Source organism: Salmo trutta, chromosome 12, assembly GCF_901001165.1.
Source record: "Salmo trutta chromosome 12, fSalTru1.1, whole genome shotgun sequence".
Classification (NCBI taxonomy): Eukaryota; Metazoa; Chordata; class Actinopteri; order Salmoniformes; family Salmonidae; genus Salmo; species Salmo trutta.
The window spans coordinates 65,145,997-65,172,747 of NC_042968.1; the positions used below are offsets into that span (position 1 = coordinate 65,145,997).

Below are 26,751 nucleotides of genomic sequence, written 5' to 3' on the forward strand. Positions count from 1 at the left end.
GTGATTGTTAAACTGTTTTAAATGTTTTACTCACATTGGCCACGGACAGAGCTCACACAGTCATCCGGAACAACAAGTGCTTTCATGCAAGACTCTGTATTCCTCAAAGTGAGAATAAAAGGCATCGCTGGGTATCTCACGGCTGGGTTTCCCTTTGTAATCCGTTGTCGTCTGCAAGACCAGCCACATACGATGAGCCGATGTTATAGGATTCCACCTTCCTCCTATATTGTCCTTTTGCATGTTCAATGTCTCGTCGGAGGTCGTAGCAGGCTTTCTTGTATGTGTCCTGTTTCTTGTAAGTGGTTGCTCTGGTTTTTGGTTTGTATAGTTACTCTGGAGACAACATATATGCACTTATGATGAAGCCCGTGACTGTGGTAAACTCCTCAATGCTATCGGATGAATCCCGGAACATATCCCAGTCTGTGCTAGCAAAAGTCTTTTAGCATCGAGTCTGCTTCATCGGACCATTTCCGTATTGAGCGTGTCACTGGTACTTACTCTTTTGAGCTTTTGTTTGTTTGTAAGCAGGAGAGTCATGGTCAGATTTCCCGCATGGAGGGAGGGCCTTATGTGGTCGTTTTAGCGCCCCTAGTGGCGCAGGAGACGTTTTTGGTAAAAGTGAGGTAGAACGGTTTTAAGTCTCCCCGCATTAGTCAACGCCCACCAGAAACGCTGCCGCTGGGTGAGTGATTTCTTGTTTGTTTATACAGTTCGTTCAGTGCTAAAGTGGTGTTGGCTTGTGGAGAGATGTATACAGCCCTGACTACGGATGAGAACACTCTTGGTAGAGAAGTGTCTGCAGCATACCATGAGGTGTTCTATATCAGGTGAGCAAAAGCTTGAAATTTCCTTCACACTGGAAGCATTGCGCTAGTTGTTTATGACGACATACCCCTCCCCCTTTGGACTTGCCCGAGCCCTTCTTTGTCCGATCGTGCTGCTGCATGGAGGAAACCACTGAGTCCTACTTACATAGTCATCCAGCCACGTCTCTGCTAGGCATATAATATTGCAGCTTTCCAAGTCTCTGGATAAGAGCGTCTGCTAAATGACTAAAATGTAAATCTAATCGGTTAGACCAGCAAGAATTGATTAGGTAGGTGGAACTGTCTAGATTCTAGGTTTGCAAAACCTATTTCCAGGTTGGAAGATTCCCGGAATCTGAAGGGTATATGCCGGAAATCTGGGTATTGTTCAACCAGAATTTCATGGGAGTTTTGAGTTAGCTGAATTTTGCAACCCTAGACCAGCATGAAACATCTATTAAACAGGTTAAACTTTCATTATTCTGTTTAGATCCCTCTCATTATGTTTTTATACAGTGCATTTCAGAAAGTGACTTAAGTGTGTGTTTTGAGTTTACAGGATAAACTCTGACTTACTTGTCTCTGTTCCCTCCTTGGCTCTTCCACTAGTCCTTATCTTGTTGTCAGGTCTTTCCTTCCTGCCCTCCTACTCAAAGGCTCCTTTTGCTTTCCTGTGGAGCCTTTGCCATAAACATCTCATAGACTGGTGTCACGTTGAGCTGAGAACACTGAACCACCACAAGCCAACCCTAAATGGACTGAGCAATTTTGTTGTTGAGGAAGTCCTTTTCAAGAATGACTCTGGTTAGACCATGGTATTTTACCATTCAACATCAAGGTTGCAAAATTCTGGTCACTTTTAAATGTCCAGGTTTTATGAGAATTTGGGGGGAAATAACGAGTTTTGCAACCTTACTCCAGATAGTGTAGTCTGCTACAAATGCAATACATTTGGCACAATGCTATTCTAGGCTCTTATGCTCCTTGACTGTAACAAAAGGTATGCAAAAGCGATTTTCAATATCTGTTCCAATTGAGAATGAAGTTATTGTACCAGCATTATATGTAGTGTTTTCTCAGTGAAAGCTGACGTAGCTCCTGACTTGCTAACTTTCCTTAAAAAGACACATGGTGAGCAATTTACATTTTACTGCTTGGACCTTTTCATATAAGGCTGATAGAAAGGCGGTAAATATACTGGAGGGTTAATGCCCTCTTCCAGTCTCTTCCAGTCTCTTCCAGTCTCTCTGCTTTTCCTGTCTGAGTCCACGCCTAGTTAAGAGTCACCTTATAGCCCTCCACATGCCTGTCCTCAATGCCCGCCTTGGTAGTCTCATACTAACAGCTTCTCTTCTAGACCAAGCTCTTAGCAAAATCCTCTTATCTAACGAGTCACATTACTGACGTGTCATGCTTTTCTGGCTCTGCTGCCAGCTGAGACGGGGTTTCTGTGCTCTCGCTGTCTCTCTGGCTGTTTTTCTGTGACTCTCTAGCCTGTGTGTGTGTGACTGTTTTGACTGTGATGTTTGGGTAACCTGTTGTCATTTCTGATTACATAATGGGTTATCAATCAAATGTATTTATAAAGCCCTTATATCAGCTGATATCTCAAAGTGCTGTACAGAAACCCAGCCTAAAACCCCAAACGGCAAGCAATGCAGGTGTAGAAGCACGGTGGCTAGGGAAAAACTCCCTGGAAAGACAGAAGCCTAGAGAGGAACCAGGCTATGAGGGGTGGCCAGTCCTCTTCTGGCTGTGACGGGTGGAGATTATAACAGAATATGTGCAAGATGGTTATAGATGACCAGCAGTGTATTATTATTATTATTATTATTATTATTATTATTATAATAATAATAATAATAATAATAATAATAATAATAATAATAATAATAATAATCACAGTGGTTATAGAGGGTGCAACAGGTCAGTACCTCAGGAGTAAATGTCAGTTGGCTTTTCATAGCCGACCATTCAGTGTATCTCTTCAACTCTAGAGACAGCAGGAGCGGTAAACAGCAGGTCTGGGACAGGTAGCACGTCTGGTGAACAGGTCAGGGTTCCATAGTCGCAGGCAGAACAGTTGAAACTGGAGCAGCAGCACGGTGGACTGGGGACAGCAAGGAGTCATCAGGCCAGGTAGTCCTGAGGCATGGTCCTAGGGTTCAGGCCACCCCAGAGAATTAGAGAGCATACTTAAATTCACACAGGACACCGGATAAGACAGGAGAAATACTCCAGATATGACTGACCCTAGCCCCCGACACAAACTACTGCAGCATAAATACTGGAGGCTGAGACGGGAGGGGTCGAGACACTGGCCCAGTCCGATGATACCCCTGGACAGGGCCAGACAGGCAGGATATAACCTTCTCATGGTTATTCCTTCTCATGAATTTATGCCAGCCTGTGTTGCCAGCCTGTGTTGCCAGCCTGTGTTGCCAGCCTGTGTTTACGGTCTAACTGTGAATTCTGTCTCTTTCTTCCCACAGCTCGTGCCAGGCAGGTGATGGGGGAGTTTGGCCATGTGTACAAGGAGCAGTATGCTGTGGCCCTCTTTAACAGTGTCCGCTTTGAGATCGAGGGGGGAGGAGGTCCCCAGTCACAGCTCCTGCACCGCAAGGCAAGCAACCAGGCCGGCCTGGGGACGACTCTGTTGCACTCGTTCACCCCTCTGTTTTGCCTTTTTTTTGTCACCCCCCCATTATCTCTTCTCGCTCCATCTCTCTTCCTTTTATGCAGTTCCTCTCTCAGTATTCCCACACCATCTGCAACTCTCCTTCAACCTCCTTACCTTCGTGTTTCCTTTTTTAATCTCTTCCTATTTTCTGAGTCTCAAGGTTTTATTTCTGAGTGAAAGGCTGTGTGTGTTTAAACTCAACAGTCAAAAGCGATGGGCACAGATAAGAAACACATACTGTAGCCATCTTCACTTCAGTGCTGGGGAGTTCTGTGTTAGTCTCCGCCATCGAGTCACTGGAGGGAAAGTGGAGCAGAATTCACACATGAACAAATGGGGATGGTGCTAAGAATGTTGTTTCCCTCGTCTCTTCTCCTCACTACCCGAGTGATGCCCCGGGTAGTCACACACACTTTTATTTACACTCAAAAATATTTCTGAATAACACACAGGCACCACATTTTACAGGTCACTGCCAGTCAGCACCTTCCAAGCACACACACCCTCTCTTCTCCAGCTTCTCTCCATCCCCTTACTTCCTGCCTTCCTCTGCTGGGATTAAAGCTGTTTGAGTTCTAGTATTTGATCTACAACAGGAAATGTAAAAACAAAGTGTGTGGTTGTGTAAACACTATCCGAAACTTGTGCGCTCTCATTTTAGCCCTCCGGTCTCAATGGCCTCCAGCGTGTGAAATATAATTAGGCCTGACATTACTGTATGGATGAGTCTCAAATAGCACTCTATTCCCTATATAGTGCACTGCTTTTGACCAAAAGCCCTATTGCTAACTGTGTCTGTTGTGTTGTGGTAGAATCCTCTAGAAGACCACTCGATCTTCTCTGGGGGTCTGTTCCAGTACTTGGAGGGGAACAAGAAATGGAGAAACCGCTTTGTCTTCGTGGCCGACTCGTACAACGTTAGCTTCTACGAGAACAAAGTGGTGAGTGGTTGGAAAAACTGAAACTATATATATTTTCTTGCTTGTTTACCTTCATAACCAAACTTCAATGTCAGCTAGTCTGAATCATTTGGGTCACAACTTTAGCTGTGGGTTGACGGTTCTGAACGGCTTGTACTTTTTTTTAAATGTTTTTTTTTTTCACCCTCTCTCCTTGAAACTACCCCCTTCTCACTCCGTGCTCTCTGATAGGCTCACGAGAGGGGCTTGCACCCTAGAGGAACCATCAACTGTGCCGGATACAAAGCTCTGACCTCCATGGAAGAATACCTGGATCTGGTCAGCACCAGCCTGCCAGGTGAGAGAGACGATTTGGTAACGGCCGATCATGAAACACTGTTGCGTTGTCGTTGAACCAGCACTTCATCCAATGTGAGATCAAGTACTAAAGTCCTCAGTGGCTCGCTGGGCCGTATTCATTAGGGGCTCTATTCAATATGGTTTGCTAAAGCGTTACGTTTTCCGTAAATGCGTTCTCGGCTAATGCGGGGACATTGAAATTTAAAGGCAATCGCGCTGTAACTCTGAACTTCCGCGATACTGATTTGAATAGAGCCCTAGGGCACACTAGTAAAAGTTTAGCAATCAGTCCGTTTTCTTCCATTTGGTGACTAGTGAATACAACCCTGATGACGAAGCTATGAACACTAAGTGTGTGTGTGTGTGTGTTTTCAGGTGTAAAGGCTAAGGTGGGCAGTGGTCCATTTGTCAAGGGTGCCACCCAGTTCCCCCTGATCCTGTGGCACCCGTACGCCCGTCACCACTACTTCTGTGTGCTGACAGAGAAGGAGCAGACGAAGTGGCACGCTGTGCTCCAGGACTGTGTCAGGCACAGCAACAATGGTGAGGAGCTGTGTGAACACATGACACAGTTAACACATACAGTACACACACACACAGCCATTTGGTGGTTCTGGATGACAGGAAGGGGATGACAGGTAGGGAGCAACAGACTCTCCCTCAGCTCCACCCTGGCCAATTATTGCTCTTCTGCCATTGTTCACAACACAGACCAGGGTGTGTGTGTTTCACTATGTGAGCGTTTGCATACCATCTCAATGAGCTGTTCTATCAGTGAGAGTGAAATGCAGCCAGGCAGGAATGTTTTTTAAAAGTTATGACTTGGTTATGATAGTCTGGAGCGGCGTTCCTCTACTCTGAGTCCTGGAGGGCATGTGAGTGGCAGGGTGTGGTCTAATTCTTTATTACCCCAATTCAATAAATGTGAGCCTTGTCCAATCCAGAACCAGACATAGGTTCCTATCTTCTTTCTGTAGCGCGATGCATCTACAAGTAAACAACCCAGACAGGATGCTCCATTAACCAATCAGTCATTTGATCTGTCCTGGCTCACACACCAGATGAATACAGCCTGGTGTGGTGAGTGCAGGGTGCTACACAGTAAACATTGCTGTTGGATGAGGTGAAACTCCCCTCACCTCCCCACAATCACAGTAGTAAATGTGGAGTGTTTGTGTATTCCCCTACCTCGCGGAGCATATAAAGAGACTTATTTGTTTAGTATTTCATTAGGATCCCCAATTAGCCGCTGCTGCAGGGAACAAAATACAAGAAATGTAATACATAATATACATCACAGAATGCAATGCATAATACTATACAGAATATATAAAAATGAGGACTGTCAAACGATTAAAATAATTGCGATAAATCGCATTTTTTTTTCTCACAAATATGGTGCGAAATAAAGATTTGTCCATAAAAATAAAAGTTGTATTGAGTTATAAGCATGTTTTTAATGGCATATTCACCATAAACAAGTTAAGCAATACAAAAGTCCTCTAAGTTACTAATGCACCCAGTAGGGCTACTCCCTCATACGTTTTCACACACACACACACACAGTTAAAGCTTCAGCCATTCCAAATGATTGTTCTACCAAATACTAATTGGAGGGTTGGCTATAAGAAAGAAAATAACTGTCTCTATGGATACAAAGGGCATAAACCTGTCCAACAATGTCATGAATTCCACACATAAGCCTATGACCATAGACTTCAGTCATCCTCCTTTTTCTTTTCACTGAGCCAGTTGCTAAGATAAATAAGCATGTTGTCATTTTCAGATAATGAAGCTGCTCTTTTTCTGTACGATATGCCCAGAGAGTGAAAACAACCTCTCAGGCAGGCATTGCCAGGTACATTTGTGCAATGCAGGCCAGCCTGGTGTCTGCCCCTGCATGCTGTGACCACCAATGTAGTGGACAGTCCTCCATTACATTTTAGTCATTTAGCAGACGTTGTTATCCAGAGCGACTTACAGTAGTGAATGCATACATTTCATTTTTTTTCTCCGTACTGGTCCCCTGTGGGAATCGAACCCACAACCCTGGCGTTGCAAACACCATGCTCTACCAACTGAGCTACACGGGACTAATGTCCATGTTGATGCTGGGCTCTGCTTTGTAACGCTCCACACATTTTCTCAATGGACTCCTCCATCAGACTCAAAAGAACTCAACAAGAGGGCAGCTTTCTTCTTTGCTGGCTCTGCCAGGTTGCTTTATCAGGTTGCTGTGCAGGCCTCTCTTCCTTCAGCAAGTTGCTGACCAAAGCCCACACCTCACCCCTGTCAGGTCTGGGAAGGCACTTCAGGTCCTTAAGGATTGGCCCCTTTTTTCAATTTTTGCCTAAAATGACATACCCAAATCTAACTGCCCGTAGCTCAGGCCCTGAAGCAAGGATATGCATATTCTTGGTACCATTTGAAAGGAAACACTTTGGCTTTTGTGGAAATGTGAAAGGAATGTAGGAGAATATAACACATTTAGATCTGGTCAAAGATAATACAAAGAAAAAACACTTTTTTTTGTTGTTTTTTTTGTACCGTGTTTGAAATGCAAGAGAGGCCATAATGTATTATTCCAGCCCAGGTACAATTTAGATTTTGGCCACTAGACAGCAGCAGTGTATGCAAGTTTTAGACTGATCCAATGAACCATTGCATTTCTGTTCAGGATGTTGTATCAAGACTGCCCAAATGTGCTTCATTTGTTTAACTTTTCATGTTCAAAACTGTGCACTGCCCTCAAACAATAGCATGGTATTCACTGTAATAGCTACTGTAAATTGGACAGTGCAGTTAGCTTCAATTCTTGTTAATCTTTCTGCCAATATAAGATATATCTATGTCCTGGGAAATTGTCTTGTTACTTACAACCTCATGCTGATCGCATTAGCCTACATTAGCTCAACCATCCCGCAGGGGACCCACTTATCCTGAAGTAGTTTTAAACCTTGGGTCGAATGCTGTGGCGATCTTCAGCCATGTGAGGTTGGTGTTTTCTGTTGGTTTCTCCAGGTCTATAAGAGGAGAGAGGGTCGCCTCGCTTTGAGTTCTTAGGAAACTATGCCGTTTTTATTTTTATATTATTTCTTACATTGCTACCCTGGGAAATCTTAAGTCTTATTACATACAGCCGGGAAGAACTATTGGATATAAGAGCAACGTCAACTTACCAACATTGCGACCAGTAATACGGCTTTCCCAAAGCGGAGCCTCTGTTCAGACCACCACCCAGGACAATGGATCTAATCCCAGTAGCCAACCCAAAACAACGGCACCGCAGACGGAGCGGCCACCTGGTCAGTCTCCGTAGACGTGAACATCACCCACCGCTCCCAAGTATGCTACTAGCCAATGTTTAGTCTCTTGACAACAAGGTAGACGAAATTCGAGCAAGGGTTGCCTTCCAGAGAGACATCAGCAATTGTAATATTCTCAGTTTCATGGAAACATGGCTCTCTCGGGATATGTTGTCGGAATTGGTTCAGCCACCGGGCTTCTCCATGCATCGCGCCGACAGAGATAAACACCTCTCTGGGAAGAGGAAGGGCGGGGGTGTATGCTTTGACTAACGACTCATGGTGTAATCATAACGTACAGGAACTCAAGTCCTGCTCACCCGACCTAGAATTCCTTACAATAAGATGTCAGACATTTTACCTACCAAGAGAATTCTCGTCAGTTATAGTCACAGCTGTGTACATTCCCCCTCAAGCACACACCAGGACGGCCCTCATGGAACCTCACTGAACTCTATGTAAACTGGAAACCATATATCCCGAGGCTGCATTTATTGTAGCTGGGGATTTTACCAAAGCAAATTTGAGAACAAGGCTACCTAAATTCTATCAGCATATTGATTGCACCACGCGCAGGGGTAATACTCTCGACCACTGCTACTCTAACGTCCACGATGCATACAAAGCCCTCCCCGCCTTCCCTTCGGCAAATCTGACCACGATGCCATCTTGCTCCTACCGTCTTATAGGCAGCTGGTCTGACCAATCGGAAGCCACGCTTAAAGATTGTTTTGATCACGAGGACTGGAATATGTTCCGGCCAGCCTCAGAACAACATCGATCTATACGCTGACTCGGTGAGTGAGTTTATTAAGAAGTGCTTTAGAGATGTTATACCCACTGTGACTAAAACCTACCCTAACCAGAAACCGTGGATGGACGGTGGCATTCGTGCAAAACTGAAAGCGCGAACCACCTCATTTAATCATGGAACGAGGTCTGGAAATATGGCTGAATATAAACAGTGTAGTTATTCCCTCCAAGGCAATCAAACAAGCGAAATGCCGGTACAGGGACAAGGTGGTGCCCCCCCCCCCGCACCACCACCACCTCTCATCAGTGGCTGACGTGAGTAAAACATTTAAATGTGTCAAACCTCGCAGGGCTGCTGGCCCAGATAGCATCCCTATCCACTTCCTCAGAGCATGCACAGACCAGCTGGCTGGTGTGTTTACGGACATATTCAATCGCTACCTATGCCAGTCTGTTGTCCCCAGATGCTTCAAGATGGCTACCATTGTTCCTGTACCCAAGAAGGCAAAGATAACTGAACTAAATGACTACCGCGCCGTAGCACTCCTGTCATCATGAAGTGCTTTGAGAGGCTAGTCAAGGATCATATCACCTCCACCTTATCGGCTACCCTAGACCCACTTCAGTTTGCATACCGCCCCAACAGGTCCACCGATGACGCATTTACCATCACATTGCACACTGCCCTATCCCATCTGGACAAGAGGAATACCTATGTAAGAATGCTTTTCATTGACTACAGCTCAGCATTCAACACCATAGTGCTCATCAAGCTGGAGGCCCTGGGTCTCAACCCCGCCCTGTGCAATTGGGTCCTGGACTTTCTGAAGGGCCGCCCCAAGGTGGTGAAGGTAGGAAACATCTCTACTTCGCTGACCCTCAACACTGGGGCCCCACAAGGGTGTGTGTGCTCAGCCCCCTCCTGTTCACCCACGACTGCGTGGCTATATACGTCTCCAACTCAATCAGGTTTGCAGATGACACAACAGTAGTGGGCTTGATTACCAACAATGACGCGACAGTCTGCAGGGAGGAGGTGAGGGCACTCGGAGTGTGGTGTCAGGAAAACAACCTCTCACTCAACGTCAACAACACAAAGGAGATGATTGTGGACTTCAGGAAACAGCAGAGCGAGCACCCCCCCTATCCACATCGGAGGGACAGCAGTGGAGAAGGTGTAAAGTTTTTTTTATTTTTTTTATTTTTTATGTTCCTCGGCATACACATCACAGACAAACTGAAATGGTCCACCCACACGGGCAGTGTGGTGAAGGCGCAACACCACCTCTTCAACCTCAGGAGGCTGACAATGTGTCTTGTCACCCAAAACTCTGACAAACTTTTTACAGATGCTCAATTGAGAGCATCCTGTCGGGCTGCATCACAGCCTGGTACGGCAACTGCACCGCCCTCAACTGCAAGGCTCTCAGAGGGTGGTGCGGTCTGCCCAACGCATCACCGGGGGCAAACTACCTGCCCTCCATGACACCTACAGCACCCGATGTCACAGGAAGGCCCAAAAGATCAAGGACAACACCTCCCCCCGAACCACTGCCTGTTCACAACGCTACCATCCAGAAGGCGAGGTCATCCTGACATGACCCTCCAGCATGACAATGCCACCAGCCGTTTTGCTTGTTCTGGGCGTGATTTCCTGCAAGGCAGGAATGTCAGTGTTCTGCCATGGCCAGCGACGAGCCCGGATCTCAATCCCATTGAACACATCTGGGACCTGTTGGATCGGAGGGTGAGGGCTAGGGCCATACCCCCCCCCCCCCCCCCTCCCCGAAATGTCCGGGAACTTGCAGGTGCCTTTGTGGAGGAGTGGGGTAACATCTCACAGCAAGAACGGGCAAATCTGGTGCAGTCCATGAGGAGATGTACTGCAGTACTTAGTATCTGGTGTGGCCACCAGCTGCATTGACTGACTTTTGATTTTGACACCCCCCTTTGTTCAGGGACACATTATTCCATTTCTGTTAGTCATATGTCTGTGGAACTTGTTCAGTGTCTCAGTTGTTGAATCTTGTTATGTTCATACAAATATTTACACGTTAAGTTTGCTGAAAATAAACACAGTTGACAGTGAGGACGTTTTTTTTTGCTGAGTTTATGTACATATTCTCATTCGCCCTTTTAGATTTGTGTGTTGGAATTGTTAGATATTACTCCACTGTCGGAACCTGAAGCACAAGCATTTCTCTACATTCGCATTAACATCTGTTAACCATGTGTATGTGTCCAACTTCAGCTTGAATCTTACCACACAGGCAAAAAATCATCAGAGCTTTCCATCATCTGAAGGCGATGGCACAAAGCAGGCACCACTGAGCAAGTTCAGTCAAGTACCTGCAGTGGAAGATCTTTCAATCACTTCAGTCAATTATGAGACTTGTTGTCCACAGACACACACGCAGACAATTTACACTCACTCACTCACATATTATAACACTAATGGTGTGATAGATTACCTGCAGGGCCCAGTAGTGCCCGCAGTTTCTCCAGTTCAGCTGTGGTTGGCATGGTGATGTTTTTCTGTTGGGCCAGAGCATCTCTGTGGTTGATTTCTGTGGACAAGCTTTACCATTTCCAGAGTGGAAATCCATCTTGTTTTGACATCTTGTGCAAGTGACTCCTTTTTTTGTCCATTTGCAACTTGATAATGTCCTAGCTCTGCACCTTTTTTGGTGGGCTGTGTTTTGAAATGACCAACAATTTTTCAGCGTTTGGCTAGCAAGGGCTTTGTCGAACCTGCTGTTCTGTAGGGACACTGATGGGCCTTTTTGGAGACTGTGCAGGGCAGGTTTTCAAAAGGCAGATGTCACTCGGATGCGGTCATGTTCTGTGCAAAGTGTGGTTACTTTGTTTTCAATGTTCAACTGTTTTGCTACATCCATGACATGCTCGGCGCACATTTCAGCATAGTGCATCTCTTCTGTGCGCGTGTAAAGGCAGTTTTCACTTATTATTATTATTATTATTATTATTATTATTTTTTAAATATTTGTATTTATTTAAAAAAAAAAAAAAAAAAAGATGGTGCGCAGTAACCCCAGGGTAGTTGTGGTTTTATCACCGAAGTCCAGTGTTATTGTTTGTGTTAGCTTGCTGCTCGTCGACTTGTCCATCGGTCTCCCGCACGCTCACTCTAGCTTAGCCTGCCGATGATGTCCTCCATTGTTACTGGTAGCGTTACTTGTATTGCCAGCATCAACGGTGTGTTTTGCTTGTAAATGATAACGAGGACTCGATGCACTTCGGTGATAAACAAATTCAGCATTGCGGTAGATGCAAATTACAGAGTTTTATCCAGAGAGCCACCTGGGAGGGATTAAAATTGAATTTGGCATATTGAAAGCCCCTTACTACCATTCACCATCATTCAGTCATACAAGTAGCTAGCCAGGAAAGTGGTTGTCAAACTAGCACATCAGGTGGATGGGCTTGAATTTGAACTATGGATGGTTCAGGGGATCAAACTAACAAAATGTGTTAATGGCGTCAAAAAAACTGACAGCCCTAATAAAAATGTCTGTCTCCTCCCTGTCCTGCCGTAAGGTGTGTTTTAAAAAATAAATGTATTGCTAGCTTGAGTGGCAGAGTTCCATGTAGTCAAGGCTCTATTTAATACTGTGTTTCCCAGCCTCTGTTCTGGACCGGGGGACTGTGAAGAGACCTCTGGTTGCATGTCGTGTGGTACTCATGAGTGTCCGAACTGTGTGCCAACTGCTTGAACAGACAGTTCAGTACCTTCAACACCTCACACAAAGACCAATAGTGACGCAGTTAATCTCTCCTCTACTTTGAGCTAGGAGAGATTAACATGCATGCCAATGAGATTCGTGCTCCGTGTACATCTAAGTGCACGATGTGCTGCTCTGTTCTGGAGCAACTGCAATTTGCCTACGTCCTTTGCCGCACATGACCACACAAGTCCAGGTGTGACAAGGGCCAGTAGGACCTGTCTGGTTGATTTGAGATGTCAAAACAAAGCAGCACCTTATCATGGACAGACAACCTCTTCCCATTTTAACAACCACTGAATATGTTTTGACCATGATGGCTTGCTATCTAGGGTTACACCCAGCAGTTTAGTCTCCTCAACTTGCTCAATCACCACATTATTCAATAATAGATCTAGATGAGGTTTAGGGTTGAGCAATTGATTTGTCCCAAAAACTATGCGTTTATTTGTTTTGATATTTAGCACCAGCCTATTGCTAGTTACCCATTCTGAAACTGACTGGAGCTCTGTTAGGTGTCAATTATTTATTTTACTTTCGTACCCGACGTGTATACTGTTGCATCGTCAGCGTACACACAGGCTTTTATTCAAGGGCAGTGCAAATGTATTTCAAATAAAAAAACACCTTTTTTTACATAAGTAATCAGACCCTTTGCTATGAGACTTGAAATTGAGCTCGGCTGCATCCGGTTTCCATGTATCATCCTTGAGATGTTTCTACAACTTGATTGGAGTTCACCTGTGGTACATTCAATTGATTGGACATGATTTGGAAAGGCACACACCTGTCTATATAAGGTCCCACAGTTGACAGTTCCTGTCAGAGCAAAAACCAAGCCATGAGGTTGAAGAAATTGTCTGTAGAGCGCCGAGACAGGATTGTGTCAAGGCACAGATCTGGTGAAGGGTACCAAAACATTTATGCAGCATTGAAGGTCCCCAAGAGCACAGTGGCCTCCATCATTCTTAAATGGAAGAAGTTTGGAACCACCAAGACTCTTTCCTAGAGCTGGCCAAACTGAGCAATCGGAGGAGAAGGGCCTCAGGGAGGTGACCAGGAACCTGATGGTCACTCTGACGGATTTCTAGAATTCCTCTGTGGAGGTAGTTGTCCTTCTGGAAGGTTCTCCTATCTCTGCAGCACTACACCAATCAGGCCTTTATGGTAGAGTGGCCAGTCGGAAGCCACATGACTGCCCGCTTGGAATTTAACAAAAGGCACCTAAAGACTCTCAGACCATGAGAAACAAGATTCTCTGGTCTGACGAAACCTGATCGAGCATCTCTGGAGAGACCTGAAAATAGCTGTGTAGCAACGCTCCCCATCCAACCTGACAGAGCTTGAGAAGATCTGCAGAGAAGAATGGGAGAAACGCCCCAAATACAGGTGTGCCAAGCTTGTAGTGTCATACCCAAGAATACTCAAGGCTCTAATTGCTGCTGAATGTGCTTTAACAAAGTACTGAGTAAAGGGTCTGAATACTTGTGTATTTAAAAAATAAAAATAATAATTATAGCAAAAATGTCTAAACCGGTTTTTGCTTTGTCATTATGGGGTAATGTGTGTAGATTGGGGGGGGGGGGGTGTTTTGATACATTTTAGAACAAGGATGTAACGTAACAATGTGGTTAAAGTCAAGGGGTCTGAATACTTTCCCAAGGTAATGTATGTAACTCTCAATCCATGATAAGGCAGAGGATGTGAATCCGTAACATCTAGGTTTTTCTTTCAGCAATAGTTTATGATCAATGATATCAAAAGCTGCACGGAAGTCTTAGCAAAAACAACTCCCACAAGCCTCTTATCAATTTATTTCAGCCAATCAGTCATTTGTGTAAGTTCCGAGAATGGAGTGTCCTTCCCTATAACCTTGCTGAAAGTCCTTTTCCAATTTGTTTAATGTAAAAAAAAAATCTTAATTTTTTTCCAAAGTTTTCTATGCATCGGTAACATGCCGATTTTATAGTCGGCTGTTTGAACTATTTAAAGGGTGCTTTGTTATTCTTGGGCAGTGGAATGACCTTTGCCTTTCTCCAGGCCTGAGGGCACATACCATCTTCGAGGCTTAAATTCAAGATTTGGCAAACAGGAGTTGCGATGTATTCCAGTACTGACCTCATGAATTGACTATCCAGATTTCTCTTCCACATTGCCGCACTCAACTACAGTGCTTGCCTTTCATTATTTTGTCCGATTATGAAGACTACGTTTGCTAATCTTGTCAACAAAAAAGCAATTCAGGTGGTTGGCAATATCAAAGGGTTTTCATTGATCTGTTCTAATGAAGGATGGAGCCGAGTTAGCTTTATAGCCTAGAATTTCATTTAAGGTACTCCAGCACATTTTACAATCAGTTTTTATATAATTGTATCCTGTTCCACAGTGTGGTTTTCCCCAACAATCATTGAGGGGCTGCACGGTGCAGTGAGGAGCGCCGTGGGAGAGAGGGGGGTGTTACGGGGGTGACGAGAGCCTCCGTTGGTTCGGTGCTCCGATGTCGTGGAAACCCAGCGGTGAGGTGTTCCCCTGTTTGGGACAGAGGACACATTCTGGCTGAAAGTGGACATGGGTAGAGGGACTGATGTTTGATGTTGGCGAGCACTTGCCTGGCATCGGGGTATCCAGGACCAGAGTGGGCTCCTGGGGTCAGATAATCCACTTCCAGCGGTGCAAATCTGTTTGCCAGGTGGAATGGATCCTCCAAGTCACAGCTCGCTCGTGCCCTTTAGTGTAACCATCTCGGCCCAGTCTCTGTGGTGAAGTGGGACAGATCAACTTCGCCCAACTCTCCACCACCCTGGGCAAGATGTTCAGTGCAGATATTTTTAGCCTGGGCTATAGCTACGTTGGTGAACTCCTCAATAAGGCTCTGATTCAGCTCATCGGATAGCCGGCGAACGTCCTTCTGTAGCCGCCCGATGTCACACCAATGGCACTTCCACTCTGTCCCTTTTTTGGTTAGTGAACATGTCACAGCAGTAGCATTGGACAGTCAATGGCCATTGATATCCATTGGATCGCCATCGGTAGCAATAATGTTAAAAGCCACAGCTAGCAGCACTAGCTTAAAATAAAAAAGTCCATTTAAGGCAATGTGTTCCATGAAGTGCTAAAATAAGCTACGAAAAGACGTGCATCGGTCTTGCTTTGACTTTATTTTCTTACAATTGTTCAGTTTTGAACTCTGGCATTCCATGTCCAAAAGAACTCTAATCGGTTGACTGTCCTATGTGACATCAGAATTAGAGTGAGTTTTCCGTGATGAAGACGTAGAGCCTGACCAGGAATGTAGTCAATATGGGATGCCTACCAAATGGCGCATAGTGCTCTCTATAGGCAATAGGGGTCCATTTGGGACACAACCATGGAGAAGTGAGAAATTGAATTACATGCTGACCACACCAGCTGCATTGCGTGAGCGTTGCAAAAAAGTAAATGTACACTTTATTCAATCATTTCATCCGAACTACGTGCGAGCTTCAACGAGTGTCTGCGTAGTCAGGTGTTGGTTCTTTTTTTAGACACTTGACACGCTACAAGTCCTGTGTCTCCCATCTCATTGGTTTTTATGAGCATATACCCACGTTGAATTTATATTTATTTCACCTTTATTTAACCAGGTAGGCCATTTGAAAAAAAGTTCTCATTTGCAACTGCGACCTGACCAAGATAAAGCAAAGCAGTGCGACAAAAACAAGTTACACATGGGATAAACAAACGTACAGTCAATAACACAAAATAAACATCTATATACAGTGTGCAAATGGAGTAAGGAGGTAAGGCAATAAATACGCCATAGTAGCGAAGTAATTACAATTTAGCAAATTAACACGAGTGATAGATGTGCAAGTAGAAATACTGGTGTGCAAAAAAAGGTCAATAAATAAAAACAATATGTGGATGAGGTAGGTAGTTGGATGGGCTATTTACAGATGGGCTGTGTACAGCTGCAGCGATCGATAAGCTGCTCAGATAGCTGATGCTTAAAGTTAGTGAGGGAGATATGTCTCGAACGTCAGCGAATTGTTCCAGTCATTGGCAGCAGAGAACTGGAAGGAAAGCCGGCCAAAGTAGGTGTTGGCTTTGGGGATGACCAGTGAGATATACCTGCTGGAGCACGTTCTATGAGAGGGTATTGCTATGGTGACCAGTGAGCTGAGATAAGGCGGGGCTTTACCTTGCAAAGACTTATAGATGACCTGGAGCCAGTGGGTTTGGCGACGAATATGTAGCAAGGGCCAGCCGACGAGAGCATACAGGTCTCAGTGGTGGGGGATATATTGGGCTTTGGTGACAAAACGGATGGCACTGTGATAGACTACATCCAGTTTGCTGAGTAGAGTGTTGGAGGCTATTTTGTAAATGACATTGCCGAAGTCAAGGATCGGTAGGATAGTCAGTTTAACGAGGGTATGTTTGGCAGCGTGAGTGAAGGAGGCTTTGTTGCTTAATGGGAAGTTGATTCTAGATTTGATTGGAGATGCTTAATGAGTCTGGAAGGAGAGTTTACAGTCTAACCAGATACCTAGGTATTTGTAGTTGTCCACATATTCTAAGTCAGAACCGTCCAGAGTAGTGATGCTAGTCGGGCAGGTGAGGACAGCGATCGGTTGAAGAGTATGCATTTAGTTTTACTAGCATTAAGGAGCATGTGGAGGCCACGGAAGGAGTGTTGTATGGCATTGAAGCTTGTTTGGAGGTTAGGTAACACAGCATCCAAAGAAGGGCCAGATGTATACAGAATGGTGTCGTCTGCGTAGAGGTGGATCAAGCAATCACCTGCAGCAAGAGCGACATCATTGAGAGATAATGAATGAGAAGAGTCGGCCCGAGAATTGAACCCTGTGGTACCCTCATAGACTGCCAGAGGTCCAGACAACAGGCCCTCCGATTTGACACACTGAACTCTATCTGAGAAGTAGTTGGTGAACCAGGCGAGGCAATCATTTGAGAAACCAAGGCTATTGAGTCTGCCGATAAGAATGCGGTGATTGAGAGTCGAAAGCCTTGGCCGGGTCGACGAAGATGGCTGCACAGTACTGTCTTATCAATGGCGGTTATGATCTCGTTTAGGACCTTGAGCTTGGATAAGGTGCACCCGTGACCAGCTAGGATACCGGATTGTACACCTGAGAAGGTACGGTGGGATTCGAAATGGTCAGTGATCTGTTTAACATGACTTTTTAGAAAGGCAGGGCAGGATGGATATAGGTCTGTAACAGTTTGGGTCTAGAGTGTCACCCCCATTGAAGAGAGTGCTTTCCAATCTTTGGGAATCTCAGACGATATGAAAGCGGTTGAACAGACTAGTTATAGGGGTTGGAACAATGGCGGCGGATCATTTTAGAAAGAGGGTCCAGATTGTCTAGCCCAGCTGACTTGTACGGGTCCAGGATTTGCAGCTCTTTCAGAACATCAGCTATTTGGGTGAAGGAGAAGCTGGAGGCTTGGGCAAGTAGCTGCAGGAGGTGCGGCGCTGTTGGCCGGGGTTGGGGTAGCCAGGAGGAATGCATAGCCAGCCGTAGAGATGCTTATTTAAATTATCGAGGATTTATCAGTGGTAACAGTGTTTCTTAGCCTCGGTGCAGTGGGCAGCTGGGAGGAGGTGCTCTTATTCTCCATGGACTTTAGTGTCCCAGAACGTTTTGGAGTTGGAGCTACAGGATGCAAGTTTCTGTTTGAAAACGCTAACCTTTGCTTTCTTGACTGACTGTGTGTCTTGGTTCCTGACTTCCCTGAAAAGTTGCATATTGCGGGGACTATTCGACGCTAATGCAGTACGCCACAGGATGTTTTTGTGCTGGTCGAGCGAGGGCAGTCAGGTCTGGAGTGAACCAAGGGCGATATCTGTTCTTAGTGTTACATTTTTTGAAAGGGGCATGCTTATTTAAGATGGTCAGGAAATTACTTTTAAAGAACAACCAGGCATCCTCTACTGACGGGATGAGGTCAATATCCTTCAAGGATACCCGGGCCAGGTCGATTAGAAAGGCCTGCTTGCTGAATTTTTTTTTTAAATTTTTTTTATTTTTTTTAGGGATCGTTTGACAGTGAGGGGTGGTTGTTTGACTGCGGACCCATAACGGGTGCAGGCAGTGATCGCAGAGATCCAGATTGAAAACAGCAGAGGTGTATTTGTAGGGCAAGTTGGTCAGGATAATATCTGAGGGTGCCCATGTTTACGGATTTAGGGATTAGGAACCCACCTGGTGAGATTGAGGGCATCTACCCTAAATTGTAGGACGGCCTGTGTGTTAAGCATATCCCAGTTTAGGTCACCTAACAGACGGAACTCTGACGATAGATGGGGGGCAATCAATTCACATATGGTGTCCAGGGCACAGCTGGGAGCTGAGGGGGGTCTATAACAGGCAGCAACAGTGAGACTTATTTCTGGAGAGTTTCATTTTTTTTAATTAGAAGCTCGAACTGTTTGGGCATAGACCTGGAAAGTATGACAGCCTGCAAAGTTCTCTCTGCAGTAGATTGCAGCTCCTCCCCCTTTGGCAGTTCTATCTTGACGGAAAACGTTGTAGTTGGATGAACATTTCAGAATTTGATGGCCTTCCTAAGCCAGGATTCAGACACGTCAAGGACATCAGGGTTGGTGGAGTGTGCTAAAGCAGTGAGTAAAACAAACTTAGGGAGGAGGCTTCTGATGTTAACATGCATGAAACCAAGGCTTTTACGGTTACAGAAGTCAACAAATGAGTGCCTGGGGACACGCAGGGCCTGGGTTAACCTCCACATCACCCGAGGAACAGAGGAGTAGGTTGAGGGTATGGCTAAAGGCTGTCAGAACTGGTCGTCTAGTGCGTTCGGAACAGAGAATAAAAGGAGCAGATTTCTGGGCGTGGTAGGATAGATTCAGTGCATAATGTACAGACGGGTAGGGTGCGGGTACAGTGGAGGTAAACCTAGGCATTGCGTGACGATAAGAGGTTGCATCTAGAGGCACTAGTTATGCTAGGTGAGGTCACCAGATGTGTGGGAGGTGGGACAAAAGAGCTATTTGAGGCATATTGAGTGGGACTAGGGGCTCCGCAGTAAAATAAAACAATGATAACTACCCTAAACCGTATACAAGGCATATTGACATTAGAGAGTGGCATAAAGCAATCACAGGTGTTGATTGGGAGAGCTAGCTAAGACCACAACAGCTAAGACAACAACAGGTAAAATGGCGATGAATGTGCATAGAGGGTCAGTTAACTACACACAGGGCCTGAGTTCGAGGCTGGAGCCGATAAACAAAATTGAGTACTGTGATTAATGAACAGTCCAGCAGGCATCAACTATGTAGCCAAGTGATCATAGGGTCCATTGAACAGCAATAGATGGAACAGGGAAGCCTGTTAGGTAGTCGTTAATACGCTAGCCGGGAGATGCGCCTGGTTCGAGGCTAACTGGTGCTAGCTTTGGGACAAGGGTGTCAGCGACGTGCCCTCAACTGGCATTTGCCGGACATCAGACGGATTTACATCGGCAGACCAGTCGTGATGGATCGGCGGGGCTCCGCGTCAACAAAGGGTCCAGGCCAAATTGGTAAAAGAGGTATTGTGTCTGGAGTAATTTTGTTTGCTAGCCGGGAGATGCGCCTGGCTCGAGGCTAACTGGTGCTAGCTTCGGGAAAAGGGCGTTAGCCACTTTGGTGCATCCTATGCAAAGGTCTTGAGCTTACGGCAGGACTCCGGTGACGTAGTGGCTTCTAGTCATGTTAGTGAATAGTCCGGGAGGCATCAGCTGTGTAGCCAAGTGATCATAGGGTCCACTGAGCAGGCCGGGAGATCGGCCTGGCTCAAGGCTAGCTTCGGGGTGTGGGAGATTTGAAAGATGAACTGAGGTCCACACTCCAGTCCAGTTGGTGGCAGTAATGCACCTTTAAAGTTGGTTGCCAACTGCCATATGAAGTCTGAAGAAGACTGAACTAGGAGAGATTACTAGAAACTAACTAGGTTTCCCCTTTTTTTGTCTGTGGATTAATTGTCAGTGTAGAGGACCTTGTGCATTTCAGGATTAAATAACAATGTTTATATCCCAGGACAAATTAGCTAGCAAACTGTTTGTGAATGTTTTCTTGTTTCGACCTTTACCCAAATGATTATAGTTGGTTCAGAGTTCGTTTTGATATTTCAACTTGTGTGTCCTGATTTGCGTCTGGTGAGGATAGACAAACTCAACATGCGCACGATGGTGGACGCCCGCACGGAGACGGTTTGGTCACTTTCACAGAAAGGTGAAACAATAACAGTGATTTATTAATTGAGTGAAGTAGAGCACGCCGACGAAATCACATGAACAGACCTGTTGGGTCCCACAGGTGGCCGACGCAGCTAAACGATAACACGGTGATCACTGCACTGTTATCATCCACTGTTGGTCCTCAGATTTTACCTCAGCACTTTCCCATAATGCCCTTTTTAAATAAACACTTGAGTCTGGACCATTAACAACCCACGCCCTGGGAGGATCTGACCCGTGTTTACTTGGGATCAAAGCACACACACACACAATGGTGCTGACAATGTTTGTGTCCATTTTAGACTTCCTCCTTTGAAGAGGTCTTCTCATACTTATTCCGCTGATTGATGTAAAGCTTTCTCTATCATTTTTGTAAGTTGGTTGTATTAGAGCCATGCAGTGTATAGTTACCAGAACTACAAGCACATCATTTTTCTCAGACCCGTAATCTGCCTATTTATAGTCTGAGTAACACCTACACACCACATTGGGTGGGCTTAACACACCCAGCTGCACGTTGACTAGTGTCTTCGACCTTTCTTTTACAAACATGAAGATGCTCCAGAATGTTCACCCCTCGTTGGCCCCCCTCTGGAGCCAAGCAGAGCCATGGTACATCCCCTACCTGTCCAGGCCTGCTAGCCCTCCAGTCACTCCTCTAAAGACACAACATTCCTGCTGTGCACTTCCTTCCACTGCAGTGAAGTGACAGTGCTCATTAGCAGTTTAACTGTCTGCTCATGGCTGTTAAGAACGCTGAGCTGGCAACAGTTACAACTGATAGTAATTGAAGGTACGAAGGGGGGATGGTATGTTTTTTTTTTTTTTTTTTTTTGGCCTATTTGGTTTGTGTCCTCAGCCCGTTGCTCTTGGGTCTGTAGTGTACTAGGTTAGGTTTCACTCCTCTTATAGGCCCTCCGTGTTTAGATGGGGCGTGCCTGTTTCTATGCATCCTTGCATGTGAGTGAATATAACACATTTAGGACAGTACTCCTCATGTACATAACTAGAAGGGCAACATAACATGACTACCATGTGCATGTTGTCATGCATGTCATTTCCTGCAGGTGTACTCAACTGTATTTGAGAAGTAGTAGTTAGCAGAACTGGAAGTAGTCGTTAGAGGAATTGTATTGGTCAGAATTCTCGTTTAGTATTTCACTCTTTTCTTTCTAGGACTGTATGGTTCAGTGTATAGTGCCTCTTGTTGCTTAGAATATCACCAAGGATAGGTTGCAGGGAGCAGGATACTGTGCTCAAAGAACTGCTTTGAATAGGGGTTAAGTGCTAACCAGAGCATTTACACAGTGAAGATGCTGCAAGGCGATATAGTCCGACCAGTACAGAAACACCATTCAGGCTTCCCTCATAAGTCTCTAACCACAGATAAAAACACATTGTGTGGCTTGCTGCATATTCTGGGTTTCGCAGGGGAATTGGTTATCATAAAGTACAGTCCAATAAAAGTGATTTGCATCACATTCAGAGGATGGATTGTTTGCTGGGGTAAGTTTGAGTTCTCAGGCTTTTTCAAAAGTAGTGCACTATATAGGGAATAGGGTGCCATGGTGTGAATTGAAGAAAATGTCTGAGTTCTCTATTTTTCCCTTTCGTAGAGAGTTATAGAGTAGTCACAGGCAGTTGTCACTGGGCAAAAATGGCTTCGTTGCTGTTCTTGGCTGTTATACCTGGTGTCCATGACAACCACTTGTTCCTGTGGCTTCACCTGTGGCAGGTGATGGTATTATCAGTTAATGACATCTTCATTACCCATACACCTAAAGGTTTAGAAAAGTACACTACATGACCAAAAGCTCGCCAAACATCTCATTCCAAAATCATGAGCATTAATATGGAGTTGGTCATCCCTTTGCTGCTCGCCGCCATTGGACACTGAAGCAGTGGAAACGCTTTCTCGAGTGGTGAATCACACTTACCATCTGGCAATTTGATGGACAAATCTGGGTTTGGGGGATGCCAGGAGATCGCTACCTGCCCAAATGCATAGTACCAACTGTAAAGTTTGGTGGGCTGTTTTTTTCTTTTGTTGTTGTCCAGGTTAGGCCCCTTAGTTCCAGTGAAGGGAAATCTTAACACTACAGTATACATTCAAGACAAATCTGTGCTTCCAACTTTGTGGCAACAGTTTTGGGGAAGGCCCTTTTCTTGTTTAAGCGGTGATCACTGCACTGTTATCATCCACTGTTGGTCCCCTGTGCACAAAGTGAGGTCCATACAGAGATGGTTTGTCGAGTTCGGTGTGAAAGAATTTGCCTGGCCTGCACACAGCCCTGACCTGAACCCCAGGTCAGGGCTGTGTGCATAAATTGGAACGCTGACTGAGAGCCAGGCCTAATCGCCCAACATCAGTTCCCGACCTCGCTAATGCTCTTTTGGTTGAATGGAAGCAAGTCCACGCAGCAATGTTGGAAAGCCTTCCCTGATGAGTGGAGGCTGCTAGAGCAGCAAAGGGAGGACCAGCTCCATATTGAGAGGATCATGGGCATTAATCGTCTACACACAATACCCCATATTAACAAAGCAAATGTATTAAAAATAAAAACAATACATTTTACATAAGTATTCAGACCCTTTACTCAGGACTCTGAAGCACCTTTGGCAGTGATTTACAGTCTCGAGTCTTCTTGGGTATGACGCTACAAGCTTGGCACATCTGCATTTTGGGGAGTTTCTCCCATTCTTCTCTGCAGATCCTCTCAAGCTCTGTCAGGTTGGATAGGGAGCATTGCTGCACAGCTATTTTCAGGTCTCTCCAGAGATGTTCAATTGGGGTTCCAGTCTGGGCTCTGGCTGGGCCACTCGAGGACATTCAAACTTTTCCCGAAGCCACTCCTGCCTTGTCTTGGCTGTGTGCTTAGGGTCATTGTCCTGCTAGACTGGGGCGACGGTTCACCTTCCAAGGTTCCTGAGCGTTCTGGAGCAGGTGTTTTAATCAAGTATTTCTCTGTACTTTTGCTACGTTCATCTTTCCCTCGATCCTGACTAGTCTGCCAGTCCCAATGAAAAACTTCCCAACAGCATGATGCTGCCACCAACCTGCTTCACCTTAGGGATGGTGCCAGGTTTCCTCCAGATGTGCAGTTTGGCATTCAGGCCAAATAATTGAATCTTGGTTTCATCAGACCAGAGAATCTTGATTCTCATGGTCTGAGAGTCCTTCAGGTGCCTTTTGGCAAACTTCAAGCGGGCTATCAAGCCTTTTCTGGAGTGGCTTCTGTCTGGCCTCTCTACCAAAAAGGCCTGATTGGTGGAGTGCTGCAGAGATGGTTGTCCTTCTGGAAGGTTCACCCATCTCCACAGAGGAGCTCTGTCAGAGTAACCATCAGGTTCCTGATCACCTCCCTAGACAATTTAAGAATGGAGGCCACTGTGTTCTTGGACCTTCAATCTGCAGAAATGTTTTGGTACCTGTCCCCATTTCTGTACCTCGACACAATCCTGTCTCGGAGCTCTACGGACATTTCCTTTGACCTGACTGCTTGGTTTTTGCTCTGATTTGCACTGTCAACTGTGGGACTTCATATAGACGGGTGTGTGCCTTTCCAAATCATGTCCAATCAATTGAATTTACCAAAGGTGGACTCCCAAGTTGTAGAAACATCTCAGGGATGATCAATGGAAACAGGATGCACTTGAGCTCAATTTCGAGACTCCTAGCAAAGGGTCTGAATACTTATGTAATTAAGGTATTTCTTCTTTTTTTTGTAATACATTTGCAAAAATGAATAACCTCTTTTCGCCTTGTCATTTTAAAGGGTATTGGGTGTAGATTGACGGATTTTTTTGGGGGGGTGGTGGATAAGCCTGTAAAGTAACAAAAAGGGGAAGGGGTCTGAATACTTTCTGAATGCACTAATATACATGCATGCATACATTTCTACAACCGTTCAAAAGTTTGGGGTCGCTTAGAAATGTCAGTTTGAAAGAAAAGCAAAAAATGTTGTCCATTTTTAAAATAACATGAAATTGATCAGAAATACAGTGTAGACATTGTTAATGTTGTAAATGACTATTGTAGCTGGAAACGGCTTTTAAAAAAAAAAAAATTTAATGAAATATCTGCATAGGTGTACAGAGGCCAATTGGCAGCTTCATTAAATAGTATCCACAAAACACCAGTCTCCACGTCAACAGTGAAGAGGTGACTCAAGGATGCTGGCCTTCTAGGCAGTTACTCTGTCCAGTCTGTGTTCTTTTTCCCATCTTAATATTAGATTTTTATTGGCCAGTCTGAGAGTTGGATTTTTCTTTGCAACTCTGCCTAGAAGGCCAGCATCCCGGAGTTGCCTCTTCACTGTTGACGTTGAGACTGGTGTTTTGCGGGTACTATTTAATGAAGCTGCCAGTTGAGGACTTGAGGCGTCTGTTTCTCAAACTAGACACTAATGTACTTGTCCTCTTGCTCAGTTGTGCACCGGGGCCTCCCACTCTTTCTATTCTGGTTAAAGCCAGTTTGAGCTGTTCTGTGAAGGGAGTTGTACACAGCGTTGTACGAGATCTTCAGTTTCTTGGCAATTTCTCGCAAGGAATAGCCTTCATTTCTCAGAACAAGAATAGACTAACGAGTTACAGAAGAAAGTTATTTGTTTCTGGCCATTTTGAGCCTGTAATCAAACCCACAAATGCTGACGCTCCAGATACTCAACTAGTCTAAAGAAAGCCAGTTTTATTGCTTATTTAATCAGTACAACAGTTTTCAGCAGTGCTAACATAATTGCAAAAGGGTTTTCTAATGATCAATTAGCCTTTTTTAAAATGATAAACTTGGATTAGCTAACACAACGTGCCATTGGAACACAGGAGTGATGTTTGCTGATAATCGGCCTATGTAGATATTCCCATAAATCAGCAGTTTCCAGCAACAATAGTCATTTACAACATTAACAAATGTCTACACTATTTCTGATCAGTTTGATGTTTATTTTAATGGACTAAAAACCAGAATTTCTAAGTGACCCCAAACTTTTGAACATCGATGGTTATTTTTTTCATCCCTAACACATACACACAGTACCCCACTGACTTCCCCCATGAATTGCTGTTTCAGCGTTGTCTCAATGAAGAGTTCGGTGTTCGACAAGCAACATGCCCACAGTTACGAGCCTGGCTTGAGTGAGCGACGGGTACATGATCAATATCCCCCTTCATATCATAGATAAAGCCTGAGCTGTAATGTGACGCTAGCTGACACTGGCTAGCTTGATAAAATCCTGAAAATATCTAGTGTTGTAGTATACCCCTCCTGGCCTGATCACAATAACACCACGTCACTGCTTTAACCCTTAGCAGACTGAGTGGGCCATATTGCTGCCATTGTGGGGTTTCTGTTTACCATTGTGCATACACACACAAAGAGAGAGCGAGAGAGAAGCTGGATGTGAAGGCCTGGGAACTGGGATCTGGCTGTGGTAGGACTCGGGAGTCACGCCAACCACAGTAGTGCAGAGAGAGACGGAAATGCCTCAAATAAAGAGACATTGGTAAATGCTACCACATGTTCTATTTTTACAAAATGCACACACACACTTTCTCATGTCTGCTGCTACTCTGGATGCAATCTGTTCCCTGATCTTGGTATAAGTAAAAGTTTCCAACAAGCCTTTTTATGAATTAAACATTATTCCCTTTTCTAGGGTATTGCCTCCAAGCACTAAGATATGCTTCCCATGTGTGGGTGTTCATTTGTGTTGAGAGAGAGATCTCTATTTATAGTTATTGGCCAGTTTAATAGGTACACCACCCTGTTCACGAAAAAGGAGGTCCAACGTTTCCATGCCCTGAAGAATTTGGGCTGTTCTGGAGGCAAAGGGGGGTATATAAACTCAGCAAAAAAGAACCGTCCTCTCACTGTCAACTGTGTTCATTTCAGCCAACTTAACATGTGTAAATATTTGTATGAACATAAGATTCAACAACTGAGACAAACTGAACAAG

The 26,751-nt window shown here is 45.0% G+C and overlaps 1 protein-coding gene across 1 annotated transcript in view; it reads left to right on the forward strand.

The window, feature by feature from the left end:
• Positions 1-26,751, forward strand: part of LOC115203988 (niban-like protein 1) — a 76,009-nt gene that overhangs the window by 8,801 nt on the left and 40,457 nt on the right. Inside the window, exons 2-5 of the mRNA XM_029769157.1 lie at positions 3,305-3,435; positions 4,305-4,433; positions 4,644-4,749; positions 5,127-5,294. Of these exons, the coding sequence (XP_029625017.1) occupies positions 3,305-3,435; positions 4,305-4,433; positions 4,644-4,749; positions 5,127-5,294 (534 nt within the window). The remainder of the gene's footprint in view (positions 1-3,304; positions 3,436-4,304; positions 4,434-4,643; positions 4,750-5,126; positions 5,295-26,751) is intronic.